Here is a 22,265-nt window from a genome sequence, read left to right as displayed (position 1 = left end):
TTGAGGCATTGCACCTCTAGGCCTAACATTGTGCCTCTGAACAGGCGGTACATGTACGCCATGGGGAGGACGGTACATATTCCGGTTGTTCAACTCGTACTCGCGCCGCTCATCTCTCTTCCTCCTAAAGCAAAACTCAGCCAAATGACCATCTCTATGGCAATAGTCACAGTGGTACCTCACCTCTCTCTTGGATGGTGGTTGACTCACTCTCTTGTGGATGTGGTTCACTCTCTGAGGCTTTTTGGTTTTAGGAAGGGGTGCACTAGAGATGTTGGGTAGAGTATCGAGTGAGTTCCGAAAGTGGTTCGGTTTGGGAACCCAAACTTGCTTGGATGGTGGAGCTTTTGGTGGTTCTTCAAACACACCATCTTTGATCATAGGCTTGGTAGACTCTGGTGGAGGGATCTTGATCAATTTGGGAGTGTTGGTGGGTTTCTCACTTGGGTTCAAACCACTATGTTCACCAACCTTGCCATAGACATGCTCACCCTTCCCACCTATAGCAAAGCCTACTCCCGATGAGTCAGTTCCCCGCCTGAACTGGCTCACCATCATGCCCAACTGGGGCTCACTGCACGACACCCAGCTCAAGATGGACCGAAGTTGTGTGTTTTCTTCCTCGGTTCCCATCTTGTCGTGCCTGCAGGACTCAAGCTCCAACACCAAAGCTTCACATCGAACACATGTAGTGGTGATGCTATCTAAGTTGGCCTTATCAAACTCAGCAAGTTTGGCAACCTTCTCTGCCAACTCAGATTGCAAGCCTGAGCAGGACTTGCACGCACCGAGCAACCCAGAACGAGACTTCAACTCATAACATTCATCAAGCAAAACAGCATACTTGGATTGCAAGTCAGAGAGGTTAGACATGTGTATAGCGCACTCATCGCACTCCTCCTCCTCTGACACCACTACACCACTCTTGGCAAGCTCCAACTCCTTCAAAGCAACCTCTAGCTGGTCCTTAAACTCTTTTCTCTCGCGGGCAGCACGCTTAAGCAACTTATCTTGACTCATCAATGTATCATTCATAGTATCAAGCTCAAGCATAAGTGAGTCAAGTGTGGGCGGTACCTCGTTTTCGTCGTCGTCGACGTCGACGTCCTTTTTGAGCTTTGCTCCACCGTCAACCGCCATAGTGCAAAACCCACCACGGTTTGCACCGGCGACAAAGCAGAGACCGTTGAGCTTGTCCTCGCGCTTCTTCTCGGACTCATCGTCGGTCGAGGGACAAGAAGAGTGATCATCATCGGAGTCATCGTCGAGGTCACTGAGGGAGGCGAGGAAGGCGTGTTCTTGAGCTTTGGCCTTCCTGCGGTACGCCTTCTTGATCGCCTCCTTGTCGAAACCGCCCTTGGCCTTGTGCTTGCCAGAGGTGTAGTCGCGCTTATCCTTGTGCTTGCCAGAGTCATACTTGTTGATGAAGGGCTTCTTCTTGGGGCAGTGTGCGACGAAGTGGTCTGGATCTCCACATCCATAGCATCCCTCCTTCGGGCCACCACTGCGTCGGCGATTCAAACGGTTGTTGTGAAACCGAGAGAACCGACTGATGACGAGTGCCAACTCATCATCCCCAAGAGACTCCAGCTGCTCCTCTGTGACTAACATCAAGCATGACAAAGAGAAAGAAGCTTGTGAAGGGTTAGTCAATGAACTTGAACCACTACCTGAGACCAAAGCCATGGTTGGTGCAGAGGGATTCTTGAGCTTGGCTTGGGTTTGGTAGTCGATCTCTGTGGACTTGAGCTTGCTGAAAAGCTCGTCAACGGTGAGGGTGTCATAGTTGGCGGACTCGATGATCGCCAACACCTTCACATCCCATACCTTTCGATCAAGGGCATAGAGAAGCTTGAGCGCCCTCTCATGATCACTATAAGGTAGGTTGGCCTTGTTCGCTTTTATTTTGTTGACGATAGTCTGAAAGCGGGAAAACATGGCATCGATGGACTCGCCATCAAGCTGAGAGAAGTTCTCGTACTCACGCTTGTACGTCTCGTAGAGTCTGGTCTTGACCTGTGCGGTCCCCTCGTGATAGCTCTGAAGCCTCACCCAGATCTCTCGAGCTGTAGTACAATCGGAGACACGCTCGAACTCAGAAAGCGAAAGACTCGAGAAAAGCACACTGCGAGCTTTGCTATTTGCGTTGTGCCGATCCTTGTGATCCTGGGTGGTACGGGCCGCGGTAGGGAGCACAACGTAAGTAGCATCCTCGCAAATTTCCCAGACGAGCCAATCAATCCCCTAGAGATGCGCAGACATGCGGATCTTCCAATAAGGATAGTTTGACCCATCGAAGTGCGATGGTTTGCCAGAACCACGCTCCATGTCGCCTTCGTGGATCACTGACCGATTAAGGTGGAATGATCCTTAACCGGCTCTAATACCAATTGAAGGACCGGAAACGGCGACCAGAGGGGGGGGTGAATGGGAGCCTCAAATTTCTTCCGAAATCTTCAACCACTGTCCCAACATCAATCCCCAAAAAGCATTCACGAAAGACTTGATGACCATGACCCTAGAGAAGGGTGGATACTCCCTCAGAACACAACGGGTCACCACAGAGCAAATGAAACAAGGATCGAAGCCCAAACGAGCAAACTCCTGCAAATATCGGACACGTCCGGTATTATATCGGACACGTCCGGTATTTTCAGCAGCAAGCTGACCAAAAGAGAAAAATCCGAAACCCCATCAAACGGTGTCCAAAAATCATGAAATTTTAACCATAGCTCTTTAGACACCAAGGGAAGATCTCCACAAAATTTCAGCTCAAAACTCCAAAGTGAGAAATATCGGACACGTCCGGTATGATATCGGACACGTCCGGTATTTTCAGCAGCAAGCTGACCAAAAGAGAAAAATCCGAAACCCCATCAAACGGTGTCCAAAAATCATGAAATTTTAACCATAGCTCTTTAGACACCAAGGGAAGATCTCCACAAAATTTCAGCTCAAAACTCCAAAGTGAGAAATATCGGACACGTCCGGTATGAACGAGCAGTTTCTCGGGAAAAATTAAATCAAGCCATAACTTGATCAAATCAACTCCAAATGACTTGAAACTTTGCACAAGAGTTCACAAGCGGGTAGAAAGGCAACCTCTAAAAGATCATAGCCCGAGACAAACTCTAACTCTGTGAATCGAAGGAATTAAAGAAAACCCCAAAAAATAGGTCAAGAACTAAAATTGCCCGGATCTGCGATCTCGTGAGGAATTAGTGGATTTCCTTCGGTGGAAAGCTTCTACTCATGTCACTGATCGATCCAAGGCAACAAGAACGAACCGAAACCATCCCAAATCGAAGAAACGAGAGGGGAAACAAGAAGGGACAAAAGGAGCTCGTGAAGAACACCAAAATCACATCAAGAACACAACTAAATCATGAATCCCAGATGACATACGGTGGTTACGGCCACCGATTCCTTCAAAACCAAGTCACAATTTGAGTTGTAGACCTCTCTCATACATGGAAGCAAACTAGAGGAAGAAACCCTAAAGGAGAAAATGAAAACTGGAGGAGGTGAGGAAGATGGGGGCTCCCTCATCCTATTTAACAGGGCTATTACACATTCCCAGTTTTGCCCCTGGATACAAACGAGTTGAACCGCTAAGCCCAAGGGCGTTGTTGTCCAACCCGGTGTAATCTTGATCCGACGGCCACCGCGCCTTCTCACCGGTAGCTTCGCCTCGACGCGAACTCCCCGATGCCGCCACGTGCCGTCCGTCCCTCCTCGGAACCTCCGCCCGGGTTTTGAGGCCCAAACCCGTAAACCGTCCATCCGATGGTTTTGAGGTCCAAACCATCAAACCGTCCGCGAGTAGCGTACTCCATACGCGTCCCCCGCCATCCGACGCGTGTCACCGCCGTCCTCGACCGGCCGGCCCGCCAAGTCCTCCTGAGCCTCGCTCGACTCACGCGTCCGCCGTCTTGACCCGGTCAACACCGTCACTCCATGTCTTCTTGCACTTGTCGGTGTCCCAAGTGTCAGCCACCGCGGCTAGTCACCCGGCCTCTGGGTCCCTCGGTCCAAGCCTCACGTCCGTCCTTCACCGCTCCCGGTCTGTCGGCACGGCACGTCCTCCTTGACCTTCACCTCGCCGTCGACCACCGCATCCGAGCTCCACACCTGCACAACACAAGCCAAAAGACATGTCGCACACATAGCTTTCGCCATGGTAGGGTTAGTCACCACTCAACCTACTTCGTGGATCACATTGACAATCACTCATCACAAAACGAACACACAAGGGTACTTGTCAACCTTGTGTTCGCATTTACAAGCCTGGTACATCAAATCTGGCAGCCGACGCTCTGTCCCGGCATCCTTCGCCCCCAGAATACATTCACGCCATCTCTTCTTCATCTCCTATGTGGTTGGCGGAGGTTGTTGCCAGGTATGCTGCCGATCCTACATCGCGTAAGCTGGTCCAAGAGTTGTCTGTGGACCCTGCTTCACACCCGCCCTACTTCATGATCAACGGAGTTATTCACATACAAGATCGAGTCTAGGTGGGCGATAACAAGCAACTCCAGCTTCGCATCATACAGGCTCTCCACTCGAGTGCGGTGGGAGGTCACTCTGGCTTCCCTGTGACCTACTCATGCATCAAGAAGCTATTCGCCATGCTATTCGCCTGGACCGGTATGAAAACTGATGTCAAGACGTTTGTTGCCTCGTGCACTGTTTGTTTGTAGGCTAAACCCGATCATGCCAAGTATCCTGGCCACCTGCCAGTGCCTGTGGAGTCTTGGCAAGTCATCTCAATGGATTTCATCGAGGGGCTTCCACACTCTGGTTCGTTGAATTGCATTATGGTCGTCGTCGACAAAGTTCAGCAAGGCATCCCAAGTGGCTCAAGTCTTCCTCGACAACATCTACCGCCTCCATGGAATGCCCATGCATATCATCTCGGACCGCGACAAGATCTTCACCAGCAATTTCTGGAGGGAGCTGTTCTGCCTGGTGAACACTACTCTCTGTATGAGCTCCGCCTACCACCCACAGTCGGATGGGCAGACGGAGTAGGTGAACCAGTGCCTCGAGGCGTTCCTCCGGTGCTTCATCCACTCTTGCCCGCGCCAGTGGCTTCGTTGGATCAGCCTCACCGAGTATTGGTACAACACCAGCCTCCACTCCTCTCTCAACCGGTCGCCGTTTGAGGTACTGTATGGCCATTCCCCTTGCCATTTCGGCCTTGCTCCGCCTGAAGCTTCTTCGGTACCTGATGTTGAATCTATGCTGACCGAATTGAACGTGCCACAATGATTGCTCTGGTGCATCAACACCTGCTCCGAGCTCAACAACGTATGAAGCTCTACGCCGACAAGCGCCGCTCTGAACGTTCCTTCAACATCGGCGATCAAGTGTACCTGAAGCTTTAACCGTATGTCCAAGCATCCCTAGCGCCGAGAGCTCATCAGAAACGCTGCTACCGCTACTTCAGGCCGTACACCATCCTGGAGAAGATCGGCGCCGTTGCCTACAAGCTCGACCTTCCTTCGTCGTCTTCCATCCATCCGGTGTTCCACGTCTCCCTCCTCAAGGCTGCGCCATCAACAAAGTACCCACTGTCTGCCTCTCCACCAGAGACTGAACATGGGCTCCAGGTCCCGGAAGCAATACTACAGCGTCGCCTTCATCCTCGCCAATCAGGGTCAGTGGATCAACTCTTGATCAAGTGGTCCGGCATGGGTGCGGATCTTGCTACCTGGGAAGACGCGGAAGCCATTCAGCAACGCTTCCCGTTCGCTCCGACTCGGGGACAAGCCAGTTCACAAGGAGAGGGGGGTGTCACCGTGCCACATCCAGGTGATGGCCCAAGTTCATCTAAGCCCAGGAGGAGTACCAGAGTGAAGCCCAGGAGCGTTAAGCTGAGCGGCCCGGAGTGGGTCTGTAACATCTATGCTCTCAAGGCCCGCGAGTGAGGAGTAGTTAAGAGAAGAGTGTAGAAGGATTCGGGCAACAATCAACAAACTTGTAAACCAAAACCCTAAACAAGCACTTAGCCGATAGCCTGTCCGGCGGGCCGTCCTCTATCTTCTTCCCCACCGATCGATCAGCGCCGCGGCAATTTCGTGGCGTCGACATGTAGCAATTCTATTTGTCCATTGAGCACTTGCATGCGCGTAAGCTGTCCCAGAAGGCAGCAGGGAGATCGGAAAACAATGAAGAAGAAGGTGGTGGAGACGACGCTGGTGGCGCCGAGCGAGGAGATGCGCCGGCAGGAGCTGTGGCTGTCCAACCTAGACCTGAAATTTCCCCACATCTACACGAGGGTCATCAACTACTACCCTGCTGGAGCTGTAGCCGCAGGCCCAGAGCGGCAGCAGGGCGGCGGCGGCGCGTGCGACCAGCGGCGAATCTAGACTAAACTGCTGCCGGGGTCGCACAGATTCATGAACTCAATTTGATGGGGTCGTAGCTGGCCGGAATACGCGGGGTTCCACTGATTCGTACAAAGTTATCGGGGTCGCATGACCCCGACACATATGCACTGGCTTCGCCGCTGCGTGCGAGGGTTTCTTCGACCCGGAGCGGCTCAGGGTGGCGCTGGCCAAGGCGCTGGTGCTGTTCTACCCTCTGGCCGGGCGGCTCAGCCTGGGGGAGGATGGCCGCCGCCGGCATGTCGACTTCAACAGCGAGGGCGTGCAGTTTGTTGTTGCCCGTGCGGACGCGACTGGCGCGGAGCTCTTCGAGGACTACCAGCCGTCGCCGGAGGTAATGGAGATGTTCGTGCCAGCCTTACCACCCGAGGAGCTCCCTTGTATGGTCGCCTTGTTTCAGGTGCGCGCGTCTCTCTAATAAGGGCATGTTTGATGCCGTAGCTAATTATTAACTAGCTAATTTTTAGATTAAATTAGGATATGTCTATATGTCAACCGAGCGAGGCATCACTCAAATTTTTCTTCTCCCGGTGGTCACTGTTCATCTTCCTCCTCTCGACGCCCGCTACCACCTAGCGCCCGGCGCCCAGCCGTGGCATGGTAGGGTCTCACCGTTGTGGTTGCGGAGCTCCGACGAGACCCTATCACACCCGCAGCGGCCTACCTCTTCATCCCCCCCCTGGGCCCTCCTGCCGGCACTTTCTTCTCCAACTCCGTCGAATGGCCTCGACTCCGCCCCCCCCCCCCCCCTCCCGACCTGGCCCGGTAGCCTCCACCGCCACCAGGGCCTCGATCCACCCGGTCGCCGTCTCCACCGCCTGGCCTATCTACCTCCCCCCCCCCCCCCCCCCCCAAACCCCTTATATGCATGCCTGACTTGGAGAATAAAGAGGGGGAGAGGCCAGATTTGGAGAAAAGAAAATTCAAGTGATGGATTCCTCCAAATCACTCAAGTGAGGTTAGCTTTATCGTTACATTAGCATCTAAACATGAGAGCTAATAGGTGGACTAATTTTTTAATTAGTCAAGTCTTCAACTAGTTGTTAGCCAACTAGCTAGCAAACCATGGTTAATTTATGCTAGTTTTTTTTTTTTGCTCCAACTAGTAAATAGCTAATATATATGTGTATTTAAACAGACCATAAGTTGAATAATTAAGCGGACTTATGAATATCTTCACCAATGTATGCCAACGTATGCCTCTTCTCTAGGGCTGTAGCCCTGCATGCAGCCCTCTCCTTTGAGAGCCCATGAGGCCAGCAGCGAGCCAGCAACGCAAGCATCGTTTAAAAGATAAGTAGACTTTTTTCAAATTAACGACACAAGCACATGCAAGTTCATTCTAAATTTTAGATAGACAAGTGATGAAATCGATCGAGCATAGCATATTAGCATGCCCATTGGACCCAATTCTTTCCCATGCCCATACGAATTAGCCTAGCGTGTCTAAGCATACACTACCGGAGACCGGCTGTTTGCTGAGTGACAGGTGGTTTGCCGAGCGTTGTTTTTTAGACACTCGAAGTGTTTTTTTTTTACACTCGGCAAAGAGGCTATTTGCCGAGTGTTTTTTTTTTACAATCGGCAAAGAGTCTCTTTGCCGAGTGTTTTTTTTTTGTTTTTTGACACTCGGCAAAGAGCTTCTTTGCCGAGTGTTATTTTTTTGACACTCTCTTTGCCGAGTGTTATTTTTTTACACTCGGCAAAGAAACTTTCAAAGCACATTTTGAAGCAGTAAATTAATTTAAATAAAAAAGTTTTCAACTACAAAGTTGTATAACTCATCAAGATGTACAATGTTTGTATAACTCATCAAGACAACTTCAAAGCACATTTTAAAGCAGTATAAAGTTTGATGCCAAAACAAATTGGAATACGAATACGAAGTGTCTTCATGGCTCATTGCTCTCTCCTGCGCTTGAATTGTAGAGGTTATAGCAGAGTGTTTGGACATTGCGAGTCCAATCTGAAAAGAGTTGGAACATGTACACAGTTGTTAATAATAAATCTCTAAACCCACCGTAACCAAAGAGTTAGAGCATGCATGCAGGTACAGTCACTACCACGGAACGGATTTTCGGAGGATATATAAGGTTGTCTTCAACAAGGAACCTATATGGACACATAAATCCAAAATGGGTAGCAAGAGACTTAAAATCAGCCTCCAACAGAGTACATATATGGAAGACCTATTTTGGGTTGTCTGAGAGGCACAACCTAAATATGGGCATCATCTCTCCTGGAAACTCATTTATAGAAAGGATTCTCTTTTGAATCTTGTTGTTGGAGAAGATGCTGAATAGGTATTAAACCTTTTGTCTGTAGCACTACCCAAATGACGAATGGGTCTTGTATTTTGGATGTTGTTGTTGGAGATAGCCTAAGAAAGTCGATATGCCTGCCTCTATAAAAGTAACAGAGGCGAGCACTGCCTCTATTAATGTTATTTATACACGACATCCTCTGTTAATGATTTTCAGAAAACTCAAAATATCAAAAAATTAGGTGCTTCTTATGACTTGAACCAACTACCTACTCCAAAGCAATAATAACTCCTTACCATTCCACCACTCTCATTTATAAATATATATATAGGATGTTGTCTTTGTGTATCAAAAAGTTTCAACTAAAATGTTTTAAGAGGGTGTTTGGTTCGAGCTACTAAACTTTAGTAGCTACTAAACGGTTTAGTCACTTTTAGTAACTCCAGAGTTACTAGAGATGACTAAAGCTCTTTTAGTAGCTTTTAGTCATAGTGTTTGATTAAAAAGTTACTAAAGTGACTAAAAGCTACTAAATTTAGTAGCTACTAGGCGAACCAAACATGCCCTAAATCTTGCCCGGCACTGCGACTTTGATGTAGGATGTGTCTCCATCCAAGGTTGTTTGAAAATTTAAAATAAATGATTGTCAAAATATGTGAATTTGAAACAAATATTTGAGACACTAAATAACTTCAAATCAACTTATCATCAGCAAACATATAAATCAGGTTGGCCAGTACAGCTTTGATATTAACTACCTGAACATTTAAGGTCGTTTAGAAATTCTAAATCTTGAATTTCTAAATCTATGAACTTAAAACACGTATTTAGGACTCTAGATGACTTCGAATAGAAAAAAAATCAACTACAAAGTTCTAGATTGTATTGAGAACCATAACTTTGTTATATACCATTTCAACATTCGAGGTTGTTGAAAACATTTATTTTTTCAAAAAGTCCATGAAACTAAAACAATATTTTGGGAATTTAAATAGTTTCGAATAAATTTTTTTCCAACTACCAAGTTGTGAACCGTGTCGAGGGCTACAATTTTTTATATAAAGTTTATGAAAGCTATGAAATTATTTTTTGATGCAACTATTTACAAAAAGACGGGTCTATTTAGATGTCCGCCTCTATTATTCGATTTTTCAAGATGGACACTTAGAATGGCTGCTTCGTTAAATTATTTTCAGAGACAGTCATTTTTCTGGACCTGAACATTTACGGAGGTGGTCCCTAGATATATGTATGACAGCCTCTATTGATGAGAGGGGCTATCTTCTAAAATTGTCTTTTGCTATAGTGAGTGTGAAGTACGATTCTAAAACGGCCATTTTGGAACACGAAGTGTTTCTGTATATATGCACGTGTTAGTAAGTATTCAGATATAGTGCCTAAAATAAATTGCAAGACATGGCACGATCATTGATAAATTTCTATACCTCCCGTACCTGAACAAGTTAAGAGGGAGCATACGTCTAAACACAGTATAGATCTGATTTCGTGATCGCTAAATAAATCCCCAAATTGCAACGTCCAGGTAACGATGCAACAAGTAGAACATCCCATTTAACGCACATGTATATATGTTTGCTGGTGTAAATTAAAACCGTATCAACGGTGAAGTTCGTCGTGGGGAAAACGGCGCCGGCGGAATCAGACGTGGCTATGATCAATTGGTGAGCCGGCTGGGGCGTGCCCCGGCTCGTGACGCCGGTGGTGAGGATCTTCGGCGGCATGGTCTTCCTGCTGCCGCGTGGTAATGACAAGGAGAGCCGAGTCACCGTGCTCGTCACACTCTGGAGCCCGAGTACCTGCCGGGCTTCGAGAAGCTCTTGTACGACGCCGTGTGAACTTCCAGAAGCTATCGTGTATATTCATGACATGCCACCAGTTTGCCGGTTGTACCGTGTACTGGACCACAATAAGGCTGTTTCTGTGTTTCATTGTAACGCCACAAAACTGTTTCATGTAACGCCACTGGTTATTGATATCTTCCCCAGGTTGGATTGAAAGACAAGTTGTTGCTTTCTTATGAAAATGGGAATTGCTGGCGCCCGAACGTCCGATGGGAATCCGTCGAACAACCCAGCAGAAACGCCATCACGCGACCTCGGCTTCGATCGCCAGCCTGCCCGCCCGCCCGCGCGCTGCCACTGCTGCTTGCGCACGTCCATCCCCTTTCGCCTCGCCCCGCCTCGTGCTCGCCGCTCCTTCCCCTAACCCCGTCCTCGATCTCTCTCCGCCCGGGCAGGACCCGAGAGCCGGGATGAGGACGAGCACGCCCCGTCCGTAGGACCGCAAGCATGCCTGGGCCCTATCCGATGGCCCTGGCTTGCCGTGCCCTTCCTCGGCGCCCGGGTCGTGCCCCTATGACTCTCTGAACATACCTTTGAAACACAAAACACTTGCAACATGAAAAACACTTGAAAGTAACATACGTCTAAAGCAGATAACATTTAAAACATATACTTGCAACATATGTGTGAAACATATGCAACATATCTAGATAAAACACTTGCAACTTGTAACATGAAAACACTTACTACAACGTAATAAGAATAAAACAACTGAAGCATTTGGAATATACTCTTGCAACATATTTGTGAAACATATACAACATCCAGATCAAAACTGCTTGCAACATACGTCTGAAACAGATGAAAATTTTGAACAAACATGTGCAACATGCCTCTAAAACACTTGCAACATATGCAAACATCCCGATCTACTTTTGCAATATCCATATAAAACATTTGCAACATATCTCCAAAATATCTGAAACACTTGAAACATACATTTACAACATAGGAGAGGGGAGGCCAGGGCTGGTTGATTCCGGCCTCGGGGATGGAGCCGGTGGCGAGCGAGCACCACAAGCACTAGCGGAGGTGGGCGACGCGCCCGACGACGTGGGTGGAACTGCGGGAGCAAGGAGCGAGAGGCGCGCGATGGGCAGGAGCGAGGAGCGAGCAACACAGGATATATGGGGTGTGTGCGGGGAGATGGCCAAGGCAGTAAATGCGGAGTGGGGCGGGCCCATGGATGGCCACACAGCGCTATGAAGTGCGCGATGGGGAGCGAGTGGGGAGATATTTTCGTTCTGAGAGAGCGAAATGGGGGAAGGTAGAGAGAAATAGGCAGGCTTATTGGGCCGGTAGTGCACAGGCCCAGGAAGGCAGCGTGGACGAATGCCCACCCCTGAGCATTACCATATGAAAATGCGTTTGTTGTATAGATGGTCAAATGGACAGCACGGGCGAGCACAACATAGGCCCATTTTAGCATGACTCATTTGGGCATCGGTCTGAATGGCATAAATGCCATGTCGTGATGCTCATGGGGTCAATCTAAAGCCTAGGCACGACACTAAGTGCAATTAACCGTGCCATGCCGGATGGGTAAGCCTGATGACCCTAATGGGCCATGTCAGCCCGATATCACCTCTTGGCAAAGATAAAGAAAAAATTGACAAAAATCACGAGTCTCCATCTTCCATCTGCACAAATCAATCAAACACCACAGATACATCAAATTGCCAAAAATTCAATCACAAAATCAAAAGAAGTCTACGTAGAACTTGTTGCCTTGCCGCCTACTCGTCGTTTGCTGGGCTACTTGCTCCATGCTTGCCATGGTCACGCTTGTAAGGTAGGGTGGGGGTGGGAGGGGCCACAGGGAGGTGGCATCGCCTCGCAGAGTAGCCAAACTAGGTGGATAGTGAAGACGAAAAGTGAAGGGAGATGCGTAGGTCAAAGGGAAGGCCGAGCGAGTGGACTAAGAATCGGAGGGGTGGTCGAGCGGAGAGACCAGAGATGGGAGTGTGTTAGAGGCGACCGAGCAAGCGGATGGGAATATAGATGGTCAATCGGGCAGCTCGATACTAACATGGTATGGCACGACACTATTAGCCATGAATGTAGTAGGTGCTGGATCAGAAGGAGAGATATAACAACTATGTTAGCATGGGCAGCAACTTATTGATCACCACCATAAACACAATCTCTGATTTCCTTTTTAAAAAACCCTGATCTATGCACGCCGCCTCAATCCAGAGTCTGTTTAATTACACTAGAACTATGATCAAACATATAATCTAAAACTAACAAATAAGCCATGTTTGGATCACATGGTCTATAGTAAACTTTACATCATTGTAACTCTTTGAGGCTCCAAACATAAGGTCTAAAGTGTTGTCTAATGTTTAGACTACCTCACAAAAACTTTAGACCACACAAGTGAGTTAAAGTGGTCTAAAGTTTTAGTCATCAACTTTAGTCATTAAACTTTTGACAGGGAAAGTGGACCTTCCCTGACGGAAAACCGTTAGTAACTATTCCCTGACGGTTTAAACCGTCAGGAAAGACCTAGCCTGATAGTTTATGGACACCCGTCAGGAACTATTTCTTGTTGGGTACGAAACCGTCATGGATATGATGCTTCCAACTTTCCATGTCGGTTACTTTACCGTCAGGATATATTCAAACTTTCTCTGTCGGACAGTGACCCGTCAGGGAAAAATTTGTCTTCCCCATCAGTTACCTACCGTCAAGTATCTCTAACAGTAAATGATCTGCCTGCCAATTTGCGCATTCAAAAATTTGAGCCATTAAAGTTACTGGTAACAGCAACTGATTTAACCACTCATTGCAACAATATTATATAGCAAGTCATTCAACCATTCATCCATACTCAAGTAATATAAATATTGCAGATGGTCTTAAAACATCATTCAAGTTGTTCATAACAAATACAACTCAATTCAAAGCTAAATTATAGTTACTGTCAGCTAGTTAGCCTTCTAGTTAGGTACCTAACAGCTAGCACAATTTGAAGTACGGTTCCTAGTTAGGTACCTAACAGCCATAGGTTCAAATGGTAGTTTCCTAACAGGCGCCTATGAAGGTAATATCTAGCTCCCAACACAACTTGCTGCTGCACAAACACACATGCCTTCAATACGCAATCTGGCACCTATTACTTCAAGATGACATGCCCTGACCCTTCAGGAGGCCATCTGCTGGTAGCCTATCCGTCCGATGATTGAAGGACTGCATCTCCTGCCACATAACATGTTAAAACAAAATGTTAGTAGCAGACTTTTAAATGCAATAGTATAATCAGCAAACTTTTAAATGCAACAGTACAAGCAGCAGAAAAAGAGACTGCATACATAAGATGCATAACAGCACACATAAGATACATAGCAGCACACATAAGATACATATAGCAGTGAGTCCAGATTAGGATAGAACTAAGACTTAAGCAGATACATAGCAGTGAGTCCAGATGAGGATAGAACTAAGACTTAAACATCAGTACAATAATTTCAGAAATACAAGAAGCATTTTAGAAATCCTCCTCTTCATAGCAGTCTTCGTCATAAGATTCATCAGCATCTTTGTCGCCTTCTTCATCAGTTTCTAATATCTCTTCCTATTGTGGAGCATCAGTTTGCTTCTCTAGATCTTCCAGTTCTTTTGGATCAGTTATTTCATCTACTGCTAAAGCAACAATTTCAATGTCACCTAGATCGATTACAAATGTGCCCTCTAGTCCATCCTCTTGAAAAAAAGAGATGTCATGTGATGGTTCTTCAGTTTCAATGCCATCATTATTGATGTCAATTGCAGGCAAACGGTCTCGTGGTGCGACATGGTACACTACCCACCAATCTCTCAAATTAGGTTTATCACAAACATATGACAGATAATAAACTTGTGTAACTTGACTCGCCAACACAAATGGTTCAAAATTTTGAAGCCTTGAGCTATACTTTACTTCCACCAAACTAAGATTTTTAGTTCGCCTAACACCCCTAGAGGTTGGATCAAACCAGCGACAATAAAATAGAACAAGCTCAAGTTGTTCCATGCCTTCCTAAGAAATTTTCAGAATGTCTTCAATAACACCAAAGTACTCAAGAACACTACCATCGCCATCACTACACGTCACACAAACACCACTATTGGTTGTAGCTAATCCTGTCCTCTTACTCTCATACTTCTCGGACCGAAATCTATATCCATTCACATCATAGCAACCATAGGAGGACACTCTTTTGCGAAACCCATATGACATTTGACGCAACACATTGTGAACACTTGATCTGATTGTACACTGCAAAGAGTTGCATTACATTTATTAGTGCTTGTGATTTAAAATGAAGAAAAAAACTTGCTCTAATTGAGTTGAGGCATTACTATATTTTTGAACCAATCAAAGAAGTTGGGCCCTCTATTGCTGCCACGTATTCCTTTCCAACCATCTAGTCTTAAGTTATTGATTTGTTTCTCAGTTGGCTATGAGCGACCCTTCCATTGTTCGTTGTCAAATTCTCTACAAGGGCATATTTGACGGTGTTATAGTGCAATTATAAATCATAAAATAACTTTGAAGGAGCATTTTAAAAGAAGACATACTTGAAGAAATCATCCATCTCTGGGATGTTAGTTAATATGTATAGGGCTGCTGCCTTCCATTGTTGTGTTGTGAGGTCATGAAAGCCTTGTGAGATGAAGCATCTACCAGTGTGCTCAAATAATTCTATGCCACAACCTCTAGCAGAAGTTGAGCCACCATCATCGTATCTCTAGGTTTTATTTCATATAGAATGTACTTTAGATCTAAAATACATCGAAAGAAAGTTTGCAGCCTCTTCAACAAGGTAAGCCTCAACAATGGATCCCTCAACTCAAGCCTTATTTCGGACTTTCTTTTTAATGCCCTGAATATACCTACATGTTAAATTTTATTTAGTAACTCCAGTAAGTACCATATTAAATAGATGAATAATTGAGTTTTGGGTTCACCTCTCAAATGGATACATCCATCGATATTGGACAGGGCCTCCTAACAGTGCCTCATTACAAAGATGAATTATTAGATGTTGCATTGGATTGAAGAAGCCTGGGGGGAATATCTTTTCTAGTTTGTAGATAAGGACTGCTATGTTCTCCTGCAATACTAATATTGATTCTCTACTGATTTGTTTAGCACACAACTATCTATAAAAATAACTCAACTCAACCAAGCAGGTCCAAATATCATCAGGTACAAACCCCCGGAATGCAACAGGAAGTATGCGCTCAATAAAGATATGAAAGTCATGACTTTTCAAACCAAAAATCTTCTTTTGTAGTAGATTAACCCCACGCCTAATATTAGTCGCATACCCATCTGGAAACTTAAGTTCTTGGAACCAATTTAAAATTTTGGGTTTGTCATCCTTATCTATGCAGTATAGAGCCCTTGGTCTCTGCCACTTGCCATTCCTTTGGTACAAATGAAGAGAAGGGTGGTTGCAAAGTAGTTCCATGTCTTGTCTAGCTTTCACATTACCTTTAGTCTTATCTAAAATATCAAAACATGTGTTCCAAATAGCTTCAGCCACATTTTTTTCATTATGCATCACATCTATGTTGTGACGAAGCAGTAATTTAGTGAAGTAAGGAAGCTACCAAAGGCCACTTATATATGTCCAGTTGTGTTCTTTGTCATATTTGTCTATGTCATCAACTAGTCTGTACAGCTGACCTCCCCTCTAGTTAAGTACCTAGGGGGGCCTTCTCGCACTACCTTGCCCTTGCGAAAAGCATTTTCTTGAATCCAAAAAGGATGGTCTACAGGAAGAAACCGCCTATGGCAGTCAAACCAGGTAGCCTTACAACCTTTACGTAATCGATATGCATTAGAATCACACATGCATTGTGGACATGCAAAAAACCCATGGGTGCTCCATCCAGCAAACATGCCATATGCATGAAAATCATGTATAGACCATAAGTATGATGCTTTCATTTTAAACCTTCACTTCACTGAAGCATCCCATGTCCATACCCCATCCCATAGCTCTATCAATTTATCTACCAAAGGTTGGAGCAAGATACTTAGGTTTTTTCTAGGGTGTTCTGGTCCAGGGATGACCATAGCAAGGAATATATACTTAGGCTTCATACAAACACCGGGTGGAAGATTATAGGGAACCCAAAATACTGCCCAACAAGAGTAAGAGGCTGCATTCAATTTATATGGTGTGAACCTATTAGTTGCAATACCAAGTCTTACATTCCTAGCATCTTCTGCGAAGTTTGGGAAATCATCATCAAATTGCTTCCATGCCTCTCCATGACATGGATGCAACATTTTAGTAGAGTTTGCTAGATTTTCTTTGTGTGAACGCATGAGTTTTGCTGTGCCCTCATGTGCATATAATCTTTGTAACCTATCTGTAATGGGCAGGTAGCGCAACACTTTACGAGGAACCTTGTTTGATCCATCCTTATAGTGGGAGGTACCGCATATGTCACACTTATCCTTATCCTTGTTATCTTTGTGGTACAACATGCAGTTTTTATCACAGACATCAATTTTATGGTATGGCATACCAAGGCCCTCTAGCAGTTTTCTAGACCGATAGAAGTTGTTAGGAATCCTAGAATTAGGAGGAAGAAGTTCATGCATCAGTTCCATATAATCATCATAACATGCTACTGAAAGATTGTACTGTGATTTAATGGCCAATAGACGAGCAACGACAGAGAGACTAGAATGCAAGGTTTGCTCATGTACTTGCTCATCTGCACTAACAACCATTCTATAGAAGGCTTCGGCAAAACCAGTTGGTGTTTCATCATCTAATGGTGGATGCTCACCAGCTAAGTCAACTAACATAGCATCCATCTGATATGTCTCACCAAATCCCTCATGTTCTACTTCAGAACCAATCTCAAGGTTCTGATTTCCCCGCCTCTCACCATGTGTTGTCCAAGTTTGGTAATTTTCCTTGAACCCATTGTGGCACAAATGCAACTCTATCCTAGGCCTTTTATGCCTGAAAAAATTCCAGCATATGGAACAAGGGCATCTAATTGTATCAGACTCAACTTATCGGTGCAGAAAGTGACCAACTAGTGAATATTTATAGTTTTGCTGTACGTTGTGATCGGAGGTGGTCTAGCACTCAATGACACAGGATTTATACTGGTTCAGGCAATGTGCCCTACGTCTAGTCAGGGTCGGTTGGTGACTTTATTCCTGAGCCTAGGTGCTCAAAGTTTGCAGTGGGGTTACAAACGGGAAGGAGAAAGATGGGGTGTACAAGAGGTTTGGTCGGCTCCGGTCGAAAGGGCCGAGAGTGACAGAAACTTCGCTATGAACTAAGTGTTCAAGTGGGTGCTTGAGGTCCGAACTGGCGGTTCTGTGGTTGTGAGCTAGTGAACTTAGGAATTCTGATCAACTGGAATCGGTCTCCTTTGTTGGAGGAAGCGCACCCCCTTTTATAGATAAAGGGGACGACTTTACAAGTGAGAGGGAAAGGGTGCGTATGTTACCGAGCCTTGTTGCCCATGCCTATCGAGCCTTGTTGCCCACACCGGCAGCTACAAGATAATGGTATGTGCCTACAACACTATTGATGTTACTATAGAATGTCAGATGCATGTGGGAGGTCGTGCTGCCTTCTTCAGGGATGGTAGACGTCGGTACAAATACTGTTCGATGCCTAGAGGCATGTGAGGAGTCTCACCACGTTCACCCGGTACGGTAAATCCTGGTGCCCATAACGCTATCGGTGCCTAGAGGCACGTGGGGGATCTTACTGTATAGGAGTTTTTAGCGGCGCCTACAATAGATGTCGGCGCCTACAATACTGTTTGTGTCAGGGTGGCTGCAGAGTACTGTTCCGTGCAGGGTATGGTCCCTGGTATAGTGGTTTTGACTTGTGAGCCTTGCCTTGCTTTCCTCCGCACGTCTCCTGGTTCCTACCGAGCGGGCGTCCCTGGTCGGATGGCTCCAGTCGGCTCTGAGTGCGCCGGTCAGAGAAGAGCGGTGAGCAGGGTTCCTACGAGACCCGGTCGGAGGGACGCGGGGTCGGAGTCGGAAGTAGCGCTTTGGGCCAGGCCTTCTGATCGGAGAGGGCGTCCGGAGGCGGCTGGAGGCCGAAGCGAGTGCTCTGATCGGAGTGGTGGGCCGAAGGGGTCGACGAGCGGGCGCCGCTCCTTTCGGTCCCGACCTTCTGGTCGGCAACTGGGACGTCCTTCCGGCCTGTTGTATTTAGACTCTTGGGCCGAGCCTTGGCGCGGAAGCCGGTCCCCGAGGGACCCCGGGTTTATGAACCCGACACAACTAATTCAGGGATTGAGAAGGCATGATCCAAAAAAACTCTTTTGTTTTGTCAACCCATTCATTTGATAGCCTACCACGCTTCCAACCACTATACATCTACCCACGATCTGTCATATCTTATCTGCCAACTTGAGACAGAAAATAGGAGCTAACCAGTAGCTAGCAGAGTCACAGTAGTTGTCCAAGACTTCGAGGCCAGCTCTAGCCACAAGTCAGCAGTCAGCACTCACCATCAGGCATCAGCAAGCAGTAGTTACAGGTAAGTGGCCAAATCACCGTGATAATGATTCATTGCAAACATGATTACATGCCAAACTGTGCTTGGTTGCTTGCCTCTAACATTTACCTATTTATTATGGCCATGTTTACATATATTTACATCATATATATAGTATATACATGGTCGATCAGGCCATCTAGACATAATGACGACTAAATGTCCGACTAGGCGATTTGACTGATTAGGACCGACTAATCAACCCTTATCGACGACTAATCGCGATTAGTCGTCCGATCGGTGGTCATACGACTAGCATCGATAATACGATCTGAAAACATGTCACACAACCAAATAAAGCAGCAACAGGCAACCAGATCACAGTGGGGAACCTGTTACCAATTCAGACATAACACAAATTACTTTAGTCAAACAAAATAAAAATTCATATACAGCTAGTAATAGAACACTAAAAGACATAATAACAAATTTCTATCCGGCTAGTACACCATAACTAGTAAATCACAATGCAAAAATAGAGCAGCAAAAGCAAAATTAGTCACTGAATTTTGTGTTATATCTAAATTTGAGCAAAATATAGCAGATCACAACAGCTAGCAACCAAATAGCAGCTAATTCACCACAGCAAGGCTATCATAAACGAAGAACATATATGCTAGATAATAATTCGTGTAGGGAGAAAGGAAACTAGGAAGGAGAGACAAGGCGTGGTCTGACCTTGCTGTTCGACAGTGACAGGAGAGTTCTTCCAGATGGAGGTGCCATATATGAGTTGGTAGTCTAGGTTGCTCCCGCTAGACGTCCGCTGCTGCAAGAACAAAGAAGCCCTGAAGCGAGCAGACGAAATGGGAGGCCAAATCAAGTCAGATGAGAGCTCAATCAACAAGGGCGAAAGCAACTTAATTACAAGATGTAAAATTAATTTTCGATCTAAATAGGGAAAAATCGAAGGAGGAAGAAATTGAAATCGAAATCGGCACAGCACCTTGTGGCGTCGGAGGGAGCTGCTGCCTGAGGCCCACGACGTGTGGTCGCGCTACTGGCTGAGGCGGACGGCGTGGTGGATGGGAGCGGCGGCGGCACTGCTGGTTGCTCGGTGCGGCGGGGTTGCTAGCCACCGGGCAACGATGTCGTGCGGCGGCGGTCGCTAGGGCGGCGGCGGTCGCTGGAGGCTTAGGCGGCACATGGCGCGGGTGGCTGGGCGGCGGCGCCTGTGGTTGCGTGAGGAGAGAGGATTTGGGGGAAGAATAGAAGATAAGGTCGCACTGTCGCGGGAGCGAAGCTGAGGCACCGGGAAGCACGCGCACGTCCATTTGCTGCCTGCGAAAAGCACCAGAGCATCTCCGTGACGGTGCCCCACCGACGGGAGACACCTCTCCAGACAGTTTCGCTGCCACGCAAGGATGCTTCAGTGCCGCTAACGGAGGACGCGGGGCCGACGGGAGAAAACACAGCTGGGGTAGTGACAGAATCCAAACAGGTCCATCAGTAGCATCAGTAGGCTAATAAACTTATCAGTAGCAATTAATCTATCTATTTATACTTATATTATATAGGGATAAAAAAAATTAGTCAACTAACTATTAGTCCTATATAAATCTAAATAGAGTCCTGGTTAGTAAAGGCAGGCTAGGCAAAGTATATACTATATAGACGCTCAAATCCAGTGGCCGGGTGGTGATTCTTTGGATGGTAGGACCGCACCTTCCGTCAAGTCGCAGAATGCTCACCGACCAGGAAGCCCGCAAAAAAGAAAAGAGAGAATTATGTATTTGGCACTATGTATTTGGCACTAAAAATTTTGAACTTTCTTATTTGACACCAAGTTGAAATTTTCTTACCTAGATAGCACTGCCGTCCATGTGAGCCAACAACGACGTCAACTAGCTGATGAAATGACATAAATGCCCTTCCCGCACGCACGCACGTGTCGCTGAGCGCCTGAGCCGCCGCGTGCTTAGTGCCCTGGCCAGCTGTTAGCTTGATGCCGTCATCATGACGTCGTGTCTATGTCATATACTTCTCTTTTCCTCTTGAAAATAAAACCAAAAATACATAAATACCTTTACTCGTCCTGGTCACCACAGCCAAGAAGACGAAAGCAAGGAAGCAGAGCACTTCCTAATGGAGAAGAAGCAGACGACAGAGTGCCGTGACGCCGACAAGGAGTTCATGCCAAGAGGATGCCAAGAGGAGCCGATCACTATTCACTAGCCAAGCTGTTCATGAAGATTCTTTGCATCAAACAAGAACCTGGCAAACGAGGTTTGCGATGAGCCGTCGTCCTGCATCGCTGCTATTGCTTCATTCTTGAGTGCTGCCGCTCGGACCCTGATGCTCTTGCCCTTGCTTCATTCTTGAGTGCTGCCGCTCGGACCCTGATGCTCTTGCCCTCCTCAGATTCCATCGCCAGCCTCACCTTGGCCTCCACCTCCTCGGATTTGACGAAGCTCGTTGTGTACCCCTCCATCTCCACCCCAACGCCCATGCCCTCGGTCACGAACACCTTATTCATCAGCTGCTCCACGTAGAATGGCCAGCACAGCATCGACCCCCCCCGTGATGGCTTCCAGCGTCGAGTTCCGTCCGCAGTGCGTCACGAACGCGCCCGTCGAGGCGTCGATGGGTGGCGCAGCACTTCAACCTGCGGCGCCCATGACCGCACGACGAGGCCCCGATCCTTGGTCCACACTCCACTCCAAGAACCCCTCTGGAAACAGCGTGTCGAGACTCTCCGAATCGCCGTCGTCGGTGCCGGCTGGCGGCGTCCGCACAGCCCACAGGAACCGCTGCCCAGACCTATCAAGGGCAGCGGCGATGTCTCGTAGCTGCTCAGCCGAGTGCGCGCATCTGCTTCCGAAGCAGAGGAACACGACGCTCTTCTCCGACTGCGCGTCGAGCCACGCGAGGCACTCGTGTCGCCGCCGATGACCAGCGGCCCCACGCAGTAGACCGGGGGCAGCACGTACTCCTCGCCGGCGTTAGCAAGTGCTCCGCTTCCTTGCTTTCGCCTTCTTGGCCGTGGTGACGAGGATAGGTAAAGGTATTTATGTATTTTTGGTTTTATTTTCAAGAGGAAAAGGAAAGTATCTAACATAGGCACGACGCCATGATGACGTCATCAATCTAACACCTGGGCAGGGCACTGAGCACGCGGCGGCTCAGGCGCTCAGCGACACATGCGTATGTGCGGGAAGGGCATTCATATCATTTCATCAGCTAGTTGACGTCGTTGTTGGCTCAAAT

The 22,265-nt window shown here is 47.1% G+C and overlaps 3 protein-coding genes, 1 long non-coding RNA gene and 2 pseudogenes across 6 annotated transcripts; 2 read left to right on the top strand and 4 right to left on the bottom strand.

Annotated features, from left to right (window-relative positions):
• Positions 1-2,328, bottom strand: LOC136504154 (uncharacterized; annotated as a pseudogene).
• Positions 2,329-4,902: 2,574 nt separating this feature from the next.
• On the top strand, positions 4,903-5,930 carry LOC136503664 (uncharacterized). Its single transcript, XM_066498665.1, has 2 exons — positions 4,903-4,984; positions 5,410-5,930. Exons 1-2 carry the CDS (start codon positions 4,903-4,905, stop codon positions 5,928-5,930), a joined length of 603 nt encoding a protein of 200 aa, XP_066354762.1.
• Positions 5,931-6,170: 240 nt separating this feature from the next.
• On the top strand, positions 6,171-6,807 carry LOC136503663 (putrescine hydroxycinnamoyltransferase 2-like). Its single transcript, XM_066498664.1, has 2 exons — positions 6,171-6,308; positions 6,523-6,807. The coding sequence occupies exons 1-2, from the start codon at positions 6,171-6,173 to the stop codon at positions 6,805-6,807; spliced, it is 423 nt and encodes a 140-aa protein (XP_066354761.1).
• Positions 6,808-13,304: 6,497 nt separating this feature from the next.
• Positions 13,305-21,996, bottom strand: LOC136505895 (uncharacterized). Of its 3 annotated transcripts, XR_010771343.1 has the most exons (5): positions 21,083-21,996; positions 20,861-20,992; positions 20,005-20,473; positions 19,737-19,846; positions 13,305-13,716 (listed from the first exon to the last, which is right to left on the bottom strand). It is a non-coding gene; the product is annotated as an uncharacterized lncRNA (long non-coding RNA). The 3 variants fall into 3 exon arrangements; XR_010771345.1 differs by lacking the exons at positions 20,861-20,992; positions 21,083-21,996 and adding an exon at positions 20,724-20,764 and having other exon boundaries at positions 13,306-13,716; XR_010771344.1 differs by lacking the exons at positions 20,861-20,992; positions 21,083-21,996 and adding an exon at positions 20,666-20,680 and having other exon boundaries at positions 13,306-13,716.
• On the bottom strand, positions 14,006-15,095 carry LOC136505894 (uncharacterized; annotated as a pseudogene).
• LOC136505596 (uncharacterized) lies at positions 16,456-18,005 on the bottom strand. The gene is made up of 2 exons (XM_066500754.1): positions 17,989-18,005; positions 16,456-17,522 (listed from the first exon to the last, which is right to left on the bottom strand). The coding sequence occupies exons 1-2, from the start codon at positions 18,003-18,005 to the stop codon at positions 16,466-16,468; spliced, it is 1,074 nt and encodes a 357-aa protein (XP_066356851.1). The 3' UTR covers positions 16,456-16,465.
• Positions 21,997-22,265: the final 269 nt, after the last annotated feature.

Source organism: Miscanthus floridulus, chromosome 14, assembly GCF_019320115.1.
Source record: "Miscanthus floridulus cultivar M001 chromosome 14, ASM1932011v1, whole genome shotgun sequence".
Lineage (NCBI taxonomy): Eukaryota > Viridiplantae > Streptophyta > Magnoliopsida > Poales > Poaceae > Miscanthus > Miscanthus floridulus.
This window is presented reverse-complemented; position numbering and strand designations above follow the sequence as displayed.

Excerpts from the sequence above, each read along its gene's own strand:
- LOC136503664 (XM_066498665.1), top strand. The coding sequence starts at position 4,903 with ATGCATATCATCTCGGACCGCGACAAGATCTTCACCAGCAATTTCTGG. Across the intron at positions 4,985-5,409 it reads CCTGGTGAACACTACTCTCT|CGCCGAGAGCTCATCAGAAA; the intron begins GTATGAGCTCCG and ends AAGCATCCCTAG.
- LOC136503663 (XM_066498664.1), top strand. The coding sequence starts at position 6,171 with ATGAAGAAGAAGGTGGTGGAGACGACGCTGGTGGCGCCGAGCGAGGAG. Across the intron at positions 6,309-6,522 it reads ACTACTACCCTGCTGGAGCT|GGTTTCTTCGACCCGGAGCG; the intron begins GTAGCCGCAGGC and ends GCTGCGTGCGAG.